This window comes from Phaethon lepturus, unplaced genomic scaffold, assembly GCF_000687285.1.
Source record: "Phaethon lepturus isolate BGI_N335 unplaced genomic scaffold, ASM68728v1 scaffold3376, whole genome shotgun sequence".
NCBI lineage: Eukaryota > Metazoa > Chordata > Aves > Phaethontiformes > Phaethontidae > Phaethon > Phaethon lepturus.
In genome coordinates this window covers 28,102-46,751 of record NW_010546780.1, presented here as the reverse complement: position 1 = coordinate 46,751, position 18,650 = coordinate 28,102, and the positions used below count along the sequence as shown (strand labels likewise).

Genomic DNA, 18,650 nt, shown 5'->3' with positions numbered 1-18,650 from the left:
GGCACAGAGCCAGCTCTGTATCCAGGGATTATTTCCCTTTCCTCTGGCGGTTCTGGAGTGTTTGTTGGCTTTTGTAAACTACTCCAGATCATCTGTTTCCCAGGAGCATTTAGACTTCCTCTGATATTTCAATATGAAGGCAGTTGTTTCCTGAGTGTAAATTGAGAAAGGCATTAGCAGCCTGTGTTGTCCAATGATGTCATCCTTCCTGTCCCCATCAACTAGTGAGACAACACTGGAGGGCTGCTGACTTAAAGGGCTGACTTTTCTCTCCTGCTGCTCCCATTGAAAGGGTAACTGGAGGATGACGGGGACTCTTCTTGCTCTATCCCCTAATGCTGAGAACAGGGGCAGGTTCCTCAGGCATAACTAGGAAAGATTAAAGGAATTAATAGCAACTTGAGATTTGGGCTGAAAGGAACAGGGTGGTATGTTGGCCTCTTTATTCCACTGATCTTCCAGTACAGTGAAGATGATTGATATTTTTTTCCCTCAGAAGAATTTAATTTGAGAAAAGCAATATAGTTTTGTGGCTGAAGCACTGAATTGAAAGTAAAGAACCTGCTTTCTGTTTCCCACTCTGTCAGTGACACATTGTGTGGTCCTGCAGGAGTTGCTGCATCCCTCTGCTCGTCTCTGAAGTGAGGTTAATAATTTTTACCTTTTTTATTAAGGAGTATTGACATCAGTAGGTGAAGACTGCTCTAAAAGAGCTAAGTATGATTACCGTTACTGCTATTGGTACATAAAAACAAAAATACTAGTGTTAGATGTAGGTACTTTACAGGCCAAGTGATGATTTTTTTATTGGGACTTTTATGGCCCATTTCTGGAACATATAATGTACTCTAAACGTGTAATTTCATGATAGACTGAAATAGCTCCTCTGGAAGCATTGAAGCCTGCTGGATAAATAATAGCCCTTCAGTAAAAGTTTTTAAGTACGCACTAGAGCAATTCCACTAAGTACACCCTCTTGGTCTGTTAAGTAGCTGACATTTTTTTTCAGGAGAATTCTTTTACTCTCATGATCTCAATATGATAACAAATTCAAAGAAACAATCAAAGGCTTTGATTCAGATAATGTTCTTTTTACTATCCTTGAGAAACTTTTTTTGGTAATATAGAGGTAGTTGAAAGGATAACTTATGAGGACTATCTGGCTGACTCAACCACTCAAAAGTATAAAGTTAGTGATAATTCTTCATCTTTTAGCTTTTCAAGCTATGTGCTTATTTATATTTAGATGCCTTTATGCTCAAGCAGAGGTAGTTAAGTCAACACAGGGTTCGAGCTGATGCAGAGGTAACAGGACATTTCGCTTTAGCCATGGCCATGAAAACTTGAATTTCCTTGCTTTTGTCAATCTGGATCACAGCTTAAAGTTATAACTATTTAATGTAATTAACATTATGTTTATGCTGCTTTAAAATTTCAAACAAGCAATAACTGTAACAAAGTTATAATTTACCTAGTTATATTTTCTTATTCATTACTTTTAAAAATTGCTATAATCCAAAATGCTAAGGGTGCATCAGCCCTGTATAGCATGTGGTTGAATTTTATGTTAATGTAAGCATGCTAACTTTGAAACAGGAAGCTCCTGTGTTACAGAAGTAAACTACAACAACACGGGCTTCACCAGGACCTGCAGAAGTACTGAATGGTGGTGTCCCTTGTCATTCCATCCATGCTTTTGTCTATCCCAAAGATTGCTAGTATAAACCAGCACACATGAAGTGTCATGTAAATGAACCCTTTAATCAACTGTGGTATAGCAGCCTGAAATGCCTGAATTTGTAAGACTGCTGGTACATATTTTCATAATAAAAATATCACATCTAGAGCCACAAGATTTTCATCACCATGCCATAAATACAGTCAAGAGCATTTGTATTTTATTTAAAGAAGCAAACTATAAATGCAGGCTAGGTGCCTATATAACAATAGGCACTTCAAAAAAAAGTAATAACTTTCCAGGTTTCAAACGTACCAAGGAAAATTTTGAAACCTGTTTCAAAAGCAAACCAGAAACCCCCGGCCAAATCAGCTGATCTTCAGGTTGGATTTTGAAAGCAGCTTGAAAGCTATGTAAGTTCAACGAGTGACTTGGAAAATCAGAGCCTTAGAATTTTATGCATGCAGGCAGCAGACCGCAGCCTGAGTACCAAGCAATTTGCACCTCTGTTTTAGGCTTCGAGCCCTTGTCCTTCTATGTTAGGTCCTGGCAGACAGCTTGGCTGTTTGAGCAGAATTACCTAGTGTTCCCACTTTTCCTACCACGATCCTCCCATACCTACTCCCCGGGCACTGGTATCCGATGGCCGGGCAAAGTTCAGTGCAGCCTCCCCCCGACAGGGTAATAAACCCTGCTGCCCAAGCACCGGTGCCAGCTTTACAGAGGTAGAGGTAGGATTGGCTGGAGAAACGGTGTGTCTCGAAGACTAACTGCAGATAGCTAATTGTCTATAAGGACTCGGACTAGAGGGCAATCCTAGTTGAAAGTTAACGGCTTCTTTCTGAAGAACAGAAATGATCACTCTATCTGATCTACTAGCTTAAGTCGAGAACAAAAATGTTGTCTTTTCCAATCACCTTTTTGAATGTTACATTTTTCTACTACTCTGAGAGTAAGAAATTCCAAGAAGCGCTTTGTAAGAAAATAATATAAATTCTCTAACTCAAAAGTTTTGCTTTTTTTTTTTTTTTTTTTTTACTTGAAAAACTTGTATGGTCAACCAGCAAAAGCCCTACATATGAGAACAGAGCAGTTTATATGCAGGACAAGTCTCGACTCTTTTGCAGCTTTATTATTAAAAAAAAATATGAAGTCCCTGATATGCTACCAGTGAAACGAATCTCATACTAATAAACTTCTTGCTTTCAATTCCTTTTGTTTGCAGTATTGGAAATTATTCTCTTCCCACTGATGAGCAACACTTTGAATGAGGCTAAAGCATTTGCTTATTTGGGCTTCAGTGTCATTTCCCGCCGGTCCTTGTGTGAGCGATGTGGTGGGTAGCGCAGCAAGGGTAGGCTTGCTACATTTGTCAGTTTGTTATTGGGAAATGTTAACCTTTGCCTTGTGTAAAAGTTGGACTGGGCCTTGGAAAACGCTTCCTTGATTAGCTGCATAGTGGGTGGTGGCCCCTCTGACAGACACTCTACTACGGGTTACCTGCTATATTTAGAGACCTACATCTAAGGCCCCGTTGTTTAGGTCACTGAATATAGAGGAAGGTATCTAGTGTTAAGTACCCGCATTACTATGCCCTGTGTGCTGTCTGTCCTGTTCCAGCATTTCCTGTGACTTGCTCAGTTCATCTCCCTCTTCGCTGTCAAAGTCTTTATTCCAGCTGGGGGTTTGATCCTGAAAAGGGAAGAACACAAGTCACATCCAGATGCACAGGGTGTTCCCTAATTCCTTATCATCTCTTCTCATGAAACTGTGAGCTTGAGAGAGGCATTTTATGTCGTATTTTGTATTACAAATCTGTTGAGATCAATGGAGTTAGATGACCGTAAAACTACTGCAACAAAGGCTCCAACCATTTATAATATCAGTTTGTTAAGTCAAGGAGTAGTTTTTCATGCTTTAGTGGGAAATGTTGATACAAAAGAAGCAATGAAAATACTATGAAAGGGACAGGTTTTTGCATGTGATACAAGCGTTTAGCAGAAACCTTGTTTACTCTGGAACTTTAATAATGGAACTATTGCTTCTACTGACTGCCAAGACTCTTGTTAGACACTTACAAATTATGTTAGAAAGTTTAAAAGTATACTGTCTTTTCAAAGGGTATGCTGTATTTTTAAATATGTATTAAATTCCAAGAGAATTCCTAGAGTACTGTGGTACTCTATAATTAGATTTGATTGCCTACGAACTTGATAAGTCTCCTGTAATAACTGTGATAACTGTGATCTTAGATTATGTAAGACGTGGATGTTTACGAAGTCAGAGCATCATACTAAGGTTAGAAAAGAATGAAAAAAACTGCCAGGAAAGGAGAGCAAAACTCTCAATTGCTCTCGTCCAGTTGACTTGAACTGTTTGGAGGAGAGAGCCGCTTACTTTCATAGCAAAACTAGACTAGACTAGATATCTGAAACTGGTTGAAGAGTTCCAGTTGCACAACAAAAAGTAGCTGCAATGTGCAGCTATCACTTTTGCTTGGAATAATGTGGTTTCTTCCATCATGGAAGAGCACACAAGGCCATGTAATGAACATGGGTCACGTGCAAAATTTTGGCAAATTACCAAATTTACAAAAAATGAGACACCGCTCAGACCAGTGCTAAAGACTGCCTTCCAGATGAGTCCACATGCTCAGCTGGCAAAACTGCACGGTACAATTTTTTCTTTAAACGTCAACCTTTTCAGGAGAAAGTTTTGATTTTTTTTGACAGTAAAATCAAAAAGTAAATTCAAACAAATGAAGGTGGATTAAAAAATAAACTGGTTTAAAGTTTTTGAAGATTTGGGTGACATTATCAACTATACAACTTTTGTGGATATGGAATGCTGATATTCAAACGGCAAGGCAAAACACACTTTGTCATGTGAGTGAAGCAAAAAAATTACTGAAAACTGTCCTTTGGTGTCCCCCAGTAAAGATTTTAATTAGAACAGCTCCTTCAATCAGTCTTAAAAAACAAGCAGAACCGCTCAGCCTCTTTCTGTTTCTTCATAAACTGCCTTTGCATATCATCTTCCAGCATCTTTCATATCTGGATTCCAAACAAAAATCTAAATAAACAGTGCATACGTCTTGTAAAGATGTACATATATATGTGCCGTTACAGAATAGCCTATAACAGGATCTCTTAGTGTCTACTTGTTGGATTCTGTAGAAAGTTTGTCGATGTCACAGTGAGTTATTCAACAAAATACAAGGAAAAATCATACCTTCTTGAAACTCAGGCATAGTAGGATAGACCACTAGTATGACTGAAAACTGTAGCTTTTGCACTAGCTTTGTGAACAAAATCAGAGGTGCTGTGTGCACATATTTTGCCAGCGCAGGAAAATGAGGGTGGATGACACTGAAGCCTGAAATAAGCGGGATTAAAAGTAGCAACTGTTGCCATTAAATATAACTTTCTTTGGCAGGGGTGTTTTTTGCTTATGTAGCACGTATGCTTTTATATGTATTAATTTATGGATGGGCAAGATACTTCATGAAGTAACAAGCTTGGGCTGTCCTAAGGAGGAATTAAAGCGTGGCTGTTGGCTTCTGAGTGAAAAAAATATATACTGCAAATTGAACTTTATTAAGGCCTGTTGTAATTAGTCACCTGGGTAAACTAGCAAACTCTTACCAAAAAAACAGTATACAGACTTCGTGGATGAAAAGTGCTTTCTACTGGGAATTCCAGTTCTTTTCCTCTGCCACGGGAATGCCACCAGAGTAGCATCTGCAACACTTCCCATGGCCTGGCCACAGCCATTCAAAAAAGTTATTCCAGGTGGAACGGGGAGCAGAGAAAGACTGTTTGGATAAGCCGGGGGAAATTAGAGGAATGCGGCTTTACCGAGACATAGGTCTTGGAAAGTATGTGAGAGCCCACTGTAAGTGCATCTCAGGGGTAAAACAGGTAGGACGAAGAACCACCATTAGAATGAAAGACAGTGCTGGCACAAAAATTGTACAAACTTCTCTTGAGCAAAACCAAACTGGAAATGAGAAAAGTGTTTGTAATCCTCGATGAGGCTCTGGGACAGTCTTACAACTGAGGCAGGGGCTTCAGTTTTTCTAACACAGAAGTGGGCAAGCCCGTGAGTTGCAGGATTTGCTTCTGATAACGGGGGACTGGACTCGCTGATTTTGCAGGGTCCTCCCATTCCCCTTTAGATGGGTATGGGCTAGTCCAGTAACTTGCTATTCTGTTATTGTATTCTTTTCTGTGGAAAGCTGTTAATACATGCAAATAGCTGCTGCCTAGTTGGAGTTACCCCTTTGGAACAAGCAAGTTTTGCCTCTGTTTCTGCATTTGTTTTTCAGGAGTTTGCCCTGCCATCTTCTGAAAACCCTTCTCTTGGTGGGAACAGAGTTATCATTAATTCTTTGCGCTCTTGTTTGTGTCAAAAAGTAGGCTGTTAGACATGGGTAAAATAATGTCTCTGTGCTTTTGTGTTGGCTTGCATTTTTTGGTGGGCAGCAAAGAACCTGGATCTCTCCATTTTTCCTTGTGATTGTAGTAGATGTGTTTATTAAGTAATGAATGCATAAGCCTGTTTCACGTCCTACTGGCCAGCAGTTACCCATGGACACTGTAGATGCAGAATATTAGTAAACTGATTGTATCTTGTCAGTTTATTTTGAGTGATAAAATATCAATGTGAGAGAAAATGACACTGAAGAGGAAACAATGATAGGAAGGGGTTTGAAAGTCAGCAACTGGTTCTAAGTGGGAATTAGATACTAAGTCTCAGCATGACTAGATAATTTTTAGCTCTCTATATATATCTTTTGAGTGGGAAGCTGGAATATAGAAACTAAATGCTGCTTTAATTTTTAAACTGCTTTAACCAGATAGACTTGCGGAAACTAAGTTGGAAGCAAAAGCAATGTTTTTTCTCTTTTGAAGTATCACTGTTTGGGGACTTTCCCCCCAGGCACTGCTCAAAATTGTTTTATTGTGACGCATTTGTTGTTTGCTGATCTCTGGTAGATACCAGAGATGCTACTTTGGCTCACCCTTACATTCTTGGATTAGAGCACTGAGACTTCTATATTCTGTCTTGTTAAATTTATGCTTATTATTTGGGTGGCTATATGAATGGTGCTATTGCTCATCCACATAGAAATGCAATTAAAAGCCCTTACCTAGGGACCAGATTCATCAAGTAACGGACTGCCTTTTCCCTGTGGTCCCAGATTCTCCAAGCTCAGAGAGAATAAAACAACGTGCTGTGCAACAATTCTGCCACAGCATTTTTACATTTAGAACATGGAAAACAAGTGCCTGTTTCAAAATTTCAGTGAGAAACCATGTACCATCTACAAGTACTTGCAAGGTCCATACATTAGTTACATCTCTGCATTGGGGTACATCTGAAGCCAACTTACCCTGCCTCCTGGATACAAATATTTTATATCTTTATCTCTGAATATGTTTAGTAAAGTTTAAATTTCAGGTTTACCGAAAGCAAAGGCTTACAAGATCATAAATAGGAAAAGTCCGAAGACTTGTACTTTTCTTTTCCTAACAATGTCATTGAAGGAATAGAAGAGTCAAAGTAGGACAACAAGAAATAAAAAATAATCTACTTATATTGTGAAATGCAATTGGATGTTCTTTAACTGGACAGTAAAGGAACTATTTTAAGTGCTTCCTTTTGCTTCAAACAGGTGGCTCAAGCATGCTATTTGGAGTTCATTTACAGTCAATTGATTCATGGCTAATAACTTAAAAATACTACGCTTCCTGAAAGTATTATAGCCAAAATGTGACAGTCAAGACTGAAGCCTGAATTAAGTTGCATTCTTTTTAAAGAATAAAAAGCACTGACATTTAACCAAACTGCATTTTCAAGATCTTGGTTGAAATTCGTATGAGTCATCCCAGGACAGAGTGGTTTTACTTGCCATATTTATTACCTCCAGTGTGCATTGAAAAAAAAACTAAAATCTTATGGCAATAATGTCAGTATTTAGGTTAGGAGGTACAGTGCTTTTGCCTTTACTGTGTCTTTTTTATCTGTTTTTTTTTTTTTTTAATTGCTCTCATCCTTCTACTCTCAATCTCACCTGCACCTCTCAATGTTAATTTTAAAAACTTTGCAAATATAGCTGATTTAACTCTTATAACATTTCTGTTAACTAAGTATATCCCCTTCTTCTACAGGAAATTGAGATGCAGAGAAACTGAGTATGATCTTGAGCAAACTACTTACAGCTTGAGGCGTTGCTGGGATAGATCCCATTGTGAAATCTTGGCTGCACTGGAGTCAGCAGTAAAAATCCTGTTAAGTCCAGCTGAACCAGCCCTAGTGTCCGAATTCTGGGTCCTGCCCCATTTAGTAATAAGCTGGAAGAAGCATTGCATCTACGAAAAATAGACTGTTTAGTCAATAGCTTTCCATGTCTTTTCTTCTCATCTTGCAGAATTGGAGAATGAGAGCTTGTTTGCACTTAAATTACCCTCTGCTCAGTGCTGCAGTTTCTGCAGTGAAAACACACTCATGTATTTTATGGGTCTGACCAATGCATCAACTTTAGCATGCTTATATAACTGTAGCTGAAAAAGAGGGAGGTAAGGGAGAAATCTTTCTTTGAACAATCTTTAGGGATACTTTGCAAAGTTGACAAGAAATTCTGAAATTCCTGACAAGATTTGAAGGTTTATGCATGTTCTTATGCAGGGAAGTGTTTTTTTCCCTTACATGAAAGGCCATCACTAGGAATACTTGGCCATATCCTGCAGTTAAGGTGAAAAAAAATTCTTTAAGTATTCTTATGGGGATTAAAATAAATACCACATCTTTCAAAATATGCATTTTTTCCTAGTATTTTATTCAAAAGCAGTATATATCTATTTTTTTTTTCTTCTTTTCTTAAAGCCACTGCCTCCTTGTCATGACTCTAAGGAATCTATGCAGGTGTACAAACAGCACTGCAAAATAGCAGAAGAGTACCATGAGGTCAAGAAAGAAATTGCTCTGCTGGAAGAACGAAAGTGAGTAACTTTCCCAAAGTATTTGTTGTTGTATATTCTCTTTGTAAGATCCCGTTTTAAACGTGAGGCTTTCACATGGTATTTTCTGACCTTATACTTCTGCCTGATGGTCACAGCAGAGCACAACAGTTAGGTCATTGGTCAATAGGGTCAACTGGGACCACTAAGGACACAGAGCTGTCATAGCTCTGGGCCCTTAGTTATAGAGATGTCCCTTAAAACCTTAATTGACAGCCTCCAAGTCACAGAACAATCTAGTTCAGCTGGCGCAAGTCACCTTTTCAGTTTTAGGGATTTTTTTTTTCCAATTTACACATTTTAATGAAGAGCATAATGGATCCTCAGTTTGGTTTAGAGTACTTGACAATATTAGTAAACAGTGAGGTTCATTGTCTTGTGTGCATTGACATTTTAGGTGTTCATATCCAAAGTGCATAAGCTGGAGACTTTTTTCCTTGTCTATGGCCTATACTGATACCCCTGTCATCTTTGCATGACTATTAAATGGCAAAGAACACTCTGTGACTCTCGGTCCCTTTCCACCAGAAACCTGAAAAAGAAATTCAGAGGGCGGAAAGAGGGCGGACAGTGAAAGTTTTTAACAGACAACCAACCCCAAGGAGTAACAGTTACTGCTAAGTAAACTTTCTCTTTCAAATGCTTTTTTATTTTTACATTCACACTGAAGGTGATTCAAGCAGTGTTGCCTTCCTCAGGGAGTGTTATCTTAGTGCTAATCTCTGAGACTTCTCGTGAAAATGAAGACCACACCATCATTCTTCCAAATTCTGCTTGAACAGAAACATTTGTAAGATAGCAACAGGGGTTGAAATAGCTCTGTTGCAGAGTGAGCTTTGAGTAGAAGGTAGACCACTGCATCTGTTTCATAGCAATCTTCGCACAGCTGACCATGTTCAGCCAAGCTTGCATCCGTGGGAGCCTTCAGCTGCAGAAGCAATCTCATGGGAGAGAAACTGGTGAAATCCAGTAGTTTTACAAGTAAGATAGCCAAAGATCTCCTTGAATCCAGACTACGCAGGGTAAGAAAGTGAGACTTGTTATCAAGGTTGATGGCTACAGGCACAATGTAGTTAGTTCTTGCCTAGAGTATTGGGACTAGTTGAGGTTTCCTACTACAGATCCCCTTCCACTGTAGGACCTGCATGGCACTCAGTTGCTGGCAGATTGGCACAAAAGTTAAAAAGAAGAAAAAATAACCAGAAGAGATTAACGCTACATTGTCCCAGTGTTTGCATTTGATTCATCATTAATTTAACTTGGCCAATCAAAAGTAAGTGTTGTTTTTAAAAAGATGTAGAGAAGATAATGAATTCAAATAATTTTGCAATGATTTGTCAAATTTGATTGTCTAATACAAGCTGCTTACATGCGTATTTAGTAATCAAGTGAACTCAGTGGAAACCATGTGTGTCTGTCTTCTCTGAAAATCCAAACTGAATATAAAATATTAAATGGTTGCCTAAGTGCTTAACTTCAGAAGTATAAACTAAAAAGGTGGCCTTAGATCATTTGGTTTCTAGAGTCTACTGATATAAATGCATTATTATTACTGACACATCCCTGAATCAGCTATGCACATTTATGAAGTAAGCTTGGAGCCATTGAAAAATAGACTCACATACATATTTTTGTCTCTACTAGAATGCAAAAAAAATGCTGTTTGAATGCATTTTCTTTTATCTATGGAATCTGTGGTACTAGCTGAATTAGAAATATTTTGCTCCTTGGGAATGGCAGGTACATGCATAAAATCGTTTACCTGAGCTCAAAACTATCCTAATCAACCCCTGAGCCCAGAAGTCATCCTCTCAGCAGTGGTTATCCTGTATGAATTAAGGGGCTTCAGGCTGGCATTTCCCTTCATTCCACCAGTGGATGTCAACAGTGGAACAATATGATGAAGCTTCCACCACTGCTACCTTTGCTAAACCTGTTCTGTGGATAGATGGTTTCATGCCCCAGTAAACTTATGTTAAAACAAGAGTGGCTGAACAAGACAGCAAATACAATTATATTATTGTGATTCTTATGTGCCTTCTAACTACATATTAGTGGCCTAGATATTCACATGCTGTGTAGCTGTGAAATGCCTAAACGTGACAAATACCAGTGCAGCACCTTTCGCCACCTTCCAAATCTCTTTATCTGAAGAAGTGGTCCTACAAGCACTGGGATTGAAGATGCTTAATTTCTGACAGGTTGGTGCACTGTGGTTACTTAATTTTGAGGTTTAAAAAGCTGCAAGTGCCAACTGAAGCTTTTTTCCTCCAGATGGGAGCTATTTATGACCCCTCCCTCCAGGTAGATTCTCCATTTTGTAGATTTTGGAGGAAGTCTCACGATACTGCCTTTCCCCTCCGGGGTGTCTTTCCTTTCTGTAGCAGTCTATTTTTGTAAAACCTTCCAGAAACTGATTGTGACCTGAAATTGGAAAGTGGATTAAAAAGTTGTGAGGACACATATACCTTTACACACATGTAAGCATACACAACCTGAACACATTAACCTTGATTTTTATATAAAACTAGAAAGAAAGGGAGTGTAAGTGTGGAGGTGAAGGAGTAATCAAGAAGTAAAAGAGAGTTTTGGCCTAGTGATCACTGATTTATATCGAAAAACATTCTCAACAGTTACAGTTTGAAAGTTAAAGGAAGTTTATGGGGTGGCATATGCTGAATGAAGAGGAAGAAGAGTGGATTACAACGGCTGGGGTGGCATGCGTAGTGAACATTCCATTCTCAGAATGGAAGGATGCTTTGAATTTTCTAAGAAGTCTGATGAGATGCACAGCTTTTAGCCTCAAAAGCTGTGTTAATCAAATTGGAAAGATGGAGTTGTTTGCAGCTTTCTGAAATTTGCCTCTATGCAGGTGTCTTTATCTTCTTCTACATTTGAATTCGAATGTATGGAGATGCAGATTCACAATTGCCTAATACACCTGCTATCTATTGTATATTTCTTTTAAATATTTTCTTGATAAAACGGACAAAGGTAGAGTTTCATCCTTTGTAATGGGAGCAAACAATCTGTGCGGCGTTCTTCAGCGTACATTTTTAGCAGAGGCAGCCAGAAGTGCTGCTGGATGGTGCCCTTGCCAGTTCTCTGAACTTCCTCTCCACAGATCAACTCACCTGTGGAATTCAAATGTCAAGTCCCACCTGGCAGTGTCTGCACCTGTAGTGCCTACTGGTAACACACTGTGCACACACAATACTGAAGACAATGATTGTCAGGAAAAGAGCAGAAAATGGATTGAGGAAATTTTTTTTATTTGTTGGCTAGGAGGAAGAAATAATGTTAATTTAACCTGACATAAATGTCCATACAGGTATTGGAGCTTTTTAGTAAAACAAGAAAATGGAATAGTATTCATTCTACTTTAAAGAATTTTTCTTCCAACCTCCAAAGTTCAATGTAATCTTTTTATATATGAAATAATACATGCAGGCATATTTCTAAAGGAGGCATCTTTAAGAAACAGGAGGTTGAATAACATTATTTTAAAAGAGTCAAAAACATTTACTCATTTGCAACTTTTCAAAGGCTTTTAATTCTGCTTAGCTTGACTCGTCTGTCACCGTAGTGTGAGGATCCAGTATGACCGAAGTATAGAAAGGCAGTGGTGTGAAATGACAAGGGTTGCTTTCATCAGGGTAGGAACAGAGCTTATTTGCCCCTTTCTCTTGTATGCGATGTAAATGGCAAGGGAATGTACTAGGCTAGAAGTGGGAGAGAAGGCAACAACTATTTCACAGAAAAATGGAAAATGGGAGAGAAAGGGAAGTTGCAGGTTTGAAAAAGGGAAGATCAAAGGACAATGAAAATAAGAAGGGGGAAAGAAGTTACCCAGGAAAAAGACAAAAGGAAGGAAGAAATTGAAAAAAAATTAAAAGAACTCTGAGTAGATTTTTTTGCTAATATAAATCATCAGAGCTTGCTTTGCTGTCTTCACTCAAACTCTTCCCATTTATGTCAGCAATATGTAGTACAGGGGAAAAAATCATCCTGGAATGGGAGACATGATCAAAAAGAAAGAAAAGGGTGTGGAAGCGAGAACACACCACATTTAGGTCACAGAATGTAATTTAATTTATGTTCCAGAAACACACATGTATTTCCATAACAGATGTTTTTGGGTATCTAAGTTTGGGTGAAAGGGATGGGATGGCTGGTTATTTTGAGCAGTTGTTATATTGCTATTACTAGATAATGACCCTGGATTATGCAGTTAAATATTAGAGTTGCCATGGTTGCTAGCTATATCTTATATTCTTAGCACTGGCTGGTTTTCTCTTTTCCCTCCCCCAGACAATTCTAATATAACTATCCAGAAAATATAATTTGACCACAACCTGGTTTAGGATCACTCCTTTTCTTTGCCATAGATATGATTTCTTTTCCTTCTTTTACACATATTACAGTAGACATGCAGTAGAGATGTCTGCTTAATATTGTGGGATCCTTCCATATGCTTTAGCATGCTCTTATGACCATAGGACTATTTCTAAGGTCTCAGGTCCAGATGGTTTCTCCAGGTACACTATTTCTGGAGTGTCTTTCCCAAGACTGTTGAGACAAGTAGTCTTCAGACTTGCAGGTACTGCAGAAAAAGATGGGTGTAAACCATAAAGGCAACATTTTATCTTAATAATTTTCCCACTCTAGACCTGATTTTTCATCATCTCACATGTATCCAAAATACATGTTACTTGCCAAATAGTGGAAATTACAGCTTTTTTAATACAAGCGAAACCTCAACTTGCCTTATTTATTGCAGTGATGAATACTTACCGACCTTTTATGAGCTGGCATCAAAGATATATTTTCATTTACATTAAAACAGGCTGTCTCATTGTTTTAAAAATTAATTAGTAGACTTTGAGCACAAAAGGGCAGTCTCCTCAGACAGCAGTTACCTTACAGGGTCTCATGATTCCTCCTGACGTGAAAGCCATGTGAAATATGGGAAGAGTAAATGACCTTATGGCCACCAGAACACACAGACACATGTTAGCTGGGAAGAAATGTGTAGTACCACAGATGCATGATCCTGAATTCGTTGTTTACAACATGGGAAAGACAAGTCTGCCTCTTTGCACTCTGGAAGCTGTTTTCCTTGAGTCCAGTCCATCTAGAAATACACTTATCTCCAGATTTATCTGCTCCATCTGTCACTTCTCTTGGTATTTATTCATTGTGAATATTACTGTAAAGGAACTCTGTTCTCTGCGTGGTCAGTCATTGGGGCCAGGACAAGAGAAATAATTTCCTTAAGACCCATGCTGGGGTTTTCTCCAGCTCTGGTACAGCTTGTGGTTTATTGGTTTATGATGCAAATCACACTCATGTTCCCTTTCCACCCCAATCCCTCCCTGAAAAACAACACTTAAAGTGTACATTACAGATTGTCTCAAAGCTTCAAGTACCTCAGCACCATTTTAGAAAATACCTTATCAATGCTGTTAATATTTATACTCAGGGTAACCATTAACAGAAAACACAGATTACACAGTGCTAGATCTATTTATTAAGCATCCATAACAAAGGCTAGATGGTGCAAGAGCTTAGTATGGTGTTCTTTAACCTCTGGAAGCTAAGTTCAAATGCTGGATTAGATCAGAAGCAAATGTTAGTTACTGTCCTCATCCTTTTGTGAGCTTCGTAAACCACACCATTCATAACATTTAGCAATTCCCTGGTACTCTAATTTTAGATCTCTGTGGCAGGCTGTCAGTATTTGCCTGAAACATCAACCCTACCCAGTAAACAGGTGTTGATCCTGATGGGAAGGGAATAAGTTGGTTCTGCTGACTCAGAAGTGGGCAATTTTACTACCTCAGTGCAACGAAACTTTCTGCGAGGGCGGTCCTAGAGTGTGGGCTACAGCAATGAATATATTTTGATCTTAATGCATTTATATTTTGTTTAATAGCAAAGCTAAACCCTAAGGAAAGAAAAAAGTTATCTGTACTGCTTGAGTATTACTGGAGAGCAGCGCGAAAGCCATGCCTGCACGTAGCCTCATCTTAGCAATCAGGACCGACATACATTAATAGAGCTGTCTGAGTTTGCACAGTGCCTGTCTATGCCAGTCCTGGCTCCAGTTCAGATAGCGGAGTTAGTACCTTTCTTTCACATGTACTAGAAGTCCCCCTGGAAAAGGTTGAGCTGCTTTTAAGATGCTGATTTCTTGTTAGTGTGTTCACTGCATCTCCCTTTAAGAGCCTCGTAAGCATAAGAGAAGTAAAGAAGAATGATTCTGAATTAATTTGTTTGGAAGACTTCTGAGTCAGCAGTCTGTAACTTGAAAAAGCTTAATTTAATCCTTCAGTCCAGCATTGCAGCAGTAGAATAATTACAAAAAAATATTGCCGAAGCTCTCTTTTGGTCCCAGGAGACGAAAGTCTTCTACAGGAAGCCCTAAGAGACTGAAGTGATTAAAGCTGCTGGACTTGTAAAATCTCATTGTTCCTAAATGCATTTCTCATTCTCTAAAGCATACATGCAATTACTCCTTTGTGGCCTATAGTGCCATTAATAGGAGCTGGAATATTGAACCGTCTAACCAGATCAGTTCATCTTGGCCAATTTGAAAATTGATGTAGCATGGCCCAAGCAATGAGAAATGAATCCGTTAATGGCTTGCTGCTTCTAAAATTTTTACAACTGTATTGTGCCAAACGTTAATAGAATTCTGCTGAACAAAAATACGCTCTTGAAGTTTTCTCTTCAAGACCTGATTGAATATACCTTTCACCTGGTGAAAGGACAGAGAAGAGGCTGTGCTGCAGCATAGCCTCTCTGCATTACCTCAGTGGTATAAACCGAAGCCAACATATTTAGCTACAGGAGGGTTTCTATATACTGTATTTTTTGGACTATTTAAAATTGCTGTAATGGGTGCTAACTGTTCCCTTTTTTTGGTGTGGGAAACACAGGTGGGAGAAATGAGTGTGCCAGTGGTCTCTTCTAACTTGTGACTCCTTGAACTGTAGTAACTGTGACCATAAACAAACCATGGGCGAACTGTGCTATCACTGAAAACTGCAGTGAAAACACAGCAACATCAAACTGATCCCAAAAGGCGGCCAGACAGAAGTGTTTTTCGAAAGCCAGGTGCTTGCAGTTTTGCTGCTCTCAGTGGTAGTTCTGCAGCTATAAGTAATGTAAGTGATCAGCAATTACTGAAATGTTATCATTTAATGAATACTCTGGCCTGTGGTGATAGAATGACTGATCTGTAGGAATTTCCTGTCTGAAAGCACTGGTCTGGCTTGACAAGGGGGCTCCTTTAAAGACTGCAGCAAAAGCTTCCACTTTGAAGGCATTACATCTTCCCACTGATGCTCTACAAGCATTGTTTTGACATGACGGAGAACTAAAGTCACAGGGCTATGAACAGTTAAAGATTAACTAATCTCTGAGATAGTATGATCAAAAGAACGAAGAACCTTTTAGAAGAGACTTCCTGTAGCCGGGGTGAATAAATGATTTGACTTAAAGGGGAAAAAAAGCAGAGGCCAGGCTAGCCTGCTGGGTAACAAAGCGGAGAGCAATTAGATACCCTGTGAGTTAGTCACGCCTTCAGTGTGTTTTGTTTTAAGACTTCTTTTATCTTAACTTGTGCTGAGGCAATTTCAGTTGATACTACACAGGAGACTCCAGGTCCTGGGAATACAGGGCACTGTGTGATTCCATCCAGAAAGAAGCAGCAGCTTGAATCCTCCTGTGTCTGCTCTGAGACAGACCAGGAGGGGTCAGGTTTGCAGCTCTATCACTCTTCCCCAGCAGTAGGGCCAAGCATGCCTAAGCTATGTCTGAGCATAATCACGTTGTAGAAACAATATATGTAGTTCAGATTCATGTGCCTAGTATTTACTAAAATATTTTTTCTTTGTAGCAGAGAAAGGCACCCAGGCGTACGTCACAGAACTTACTGACAAAGCTAACAAACCAAACGAGAAAACCCTTGCTCTCTTTCAAATATGTTTGGTGTTAAGAAAAAAATAAATTATTATTCTCCGGGCAAAATATTAGCATGCTGTCTCCAGGAACTTGTTTCTCCCTCATGAACTGCATGTTCAACTTCTACTGAAGTTAGAGGTACATGAAGGTCCTCAGCATTTTGCAGGTTTGGTCGCTGAACAGCAAACTTATCACAGATTCTGGCAACTTCATCTTCTAAAAGGAAAAGAAAGACTAACAAATTAGTTTTCTAGGCCTCTATTTCACAACAGCTCAGGTAATACCATGTTAACAACCTATAGTCCATCTTTAACCTAACGCATGACAACAAATTTTTGCATCCTGCCATTTTTAATCTTTGGGTTCTTTTCATAATCATCAGAAAGGAGCTGATTGCCAGGCTGGAACAAGTGGAAAAAGAAAGCATGGATGCTGCTCAGCTGGCTAAGGAGTACGCAGAACTGACAGAGGAGAACCGAACACTGAAGCTGGCCCAGACACAGTGTGTAGAGCAACTGGAAAAGCTCAGAATACAGTACCAAAAAAGACAAGGGTCCTCGTAACTCTCGACTAGCTTACGTGAGGCAGTTAATACAGGATTGGTCCTGTGCTGGAAAGAGATTTTAAAATAAAGGTCTGTTTAATATGTTACAATACTTTACTACAGAGTATGTAGAAGTCTATATTTGATTTAATGCTTGCCAGCCAGTAGCTTAATATAATGGATATTTCATCCATTATATAATGGATATTTTATTTCAAGTAACATAATTGAAGTTAATCTATCCCCATTATATGTTCTAGTAGATCAGGTTTCTTTTCTAAACATATTTCTTCCAATTTAAGAAGATATGGACACACTAGAAAATGATATAAATAGTCTCTGTGTTGGGAATTTGGACCATACTAAGGCATACAGCAGGGACAATGTTAATATATGGAATACATGTTATGTTAATTTTAGTTTAGTGAAGATTTTTTAAATTATTTTCCTCATGCCTCAACTGTTTGGAAGTTATCTTAAAACGGATCTCCTCACGGGTAGAAACGATACTTTATTATCCCATGTCAACTTTACATTGTACAAAATCTGAGAAACCGCACATTAAAAATTGAAGTAACGTGATTATTTTTTATCAAACAAGTGTACTGCCAGTAATAATTTGCAAGGTACGAAATTAAAAGGAAATAGGTGAGATCAAACTTTCCTTCCTCAAGCGTAAAGATAGCTTGAGAGTTTTTTTATTGTACTTTTTAGCATGCAAGAAATGGAAAATTAATATATGAATACTACCGTCATCGTTTCAACTGAGAATATGTCAGTACAAGTACTGTGAGGATATTTTCTTCTTATTTTCCAGTCTGCTTTGAAACATAAGTGGCTGTTAGTAGGGACAAGGAGTTCCGTGACATACAAATAACCTGGAAGTAAAATGTTAGTTTTACGTGCTCTATTTATCCCTGTATTTTCCTAGATCAACTGAAAATTCTTTGTTATACTTCCATTTCTATTCATACAGTATTTTTTTCATTAAAAGCGGATATAGAAAAGCCATTTTATGTTCTGAATGTTCTTAAATCACCCTGTATTTTTAACTCTGCTTGACAGATGCAGCTTGTTACATCTTCATGAGGTTGGAATTCGACTTGACGTGTCAATAGCATTGAAATGTGTCTTAGTAATTGAAAATTATGAACTTAAGGTTTTCACCAGAACTTTAGCTTTGATTATTACCACTAATCCATTGTAAAAATGGGATTTTATGTTAATCAGAACAATTCCTAGGGAAGTCTTTCGGCACCAAAATATTCCCCAGTAATTCCGGCACCAAAGGGGACAAAAAAAAAATACAAGCTGCCCCTTAATTTCTCCATGCTACCTACCTACAGCATTCCCTGCAGCACAGGTGTGAAAGCAGGCGCCCCGTTACTACAAGCACCTGACATGGCAGTGGGAGAGTACGAGGAGGTGGCAGGAGAAG

At 38.7% G+C, this 18,650-nt stretch overlaps 1 protein-coding gene across 2 annotated transcripts in view; it reads left to right on the top strand.

Annotated features, from left to right (window-relative positions):
- The window catches only part of MAP3K7CL (MAP3K7 C-terminal like), a 31,005-nt gene extending 12,798 nt beyond the window's left edge, over positions 1 to 18,207 (top strand). For both annotated transcript variants that reach the window (XM_010289411.1, XM_010289410.1), the window contains 2 exons: positions 8,567 to 8,682; positions 17,051 to 18,207. In XM_010289411.1, coding sequence (XP_010287713.1) covers positions 8,567 to 8,682; positions 17,051 to 17,231 — 297 coding nt within the window. In that variant the 3' untranslated portion in view covers positions 17,232 to 18,207. The remainder of the gene's footprint in view (positions 1 to 8,566; positions 8,683 to 17,050) is intronic.
- Positions 18,208 to 18,650: the final 443 nt, after the last annotated feature.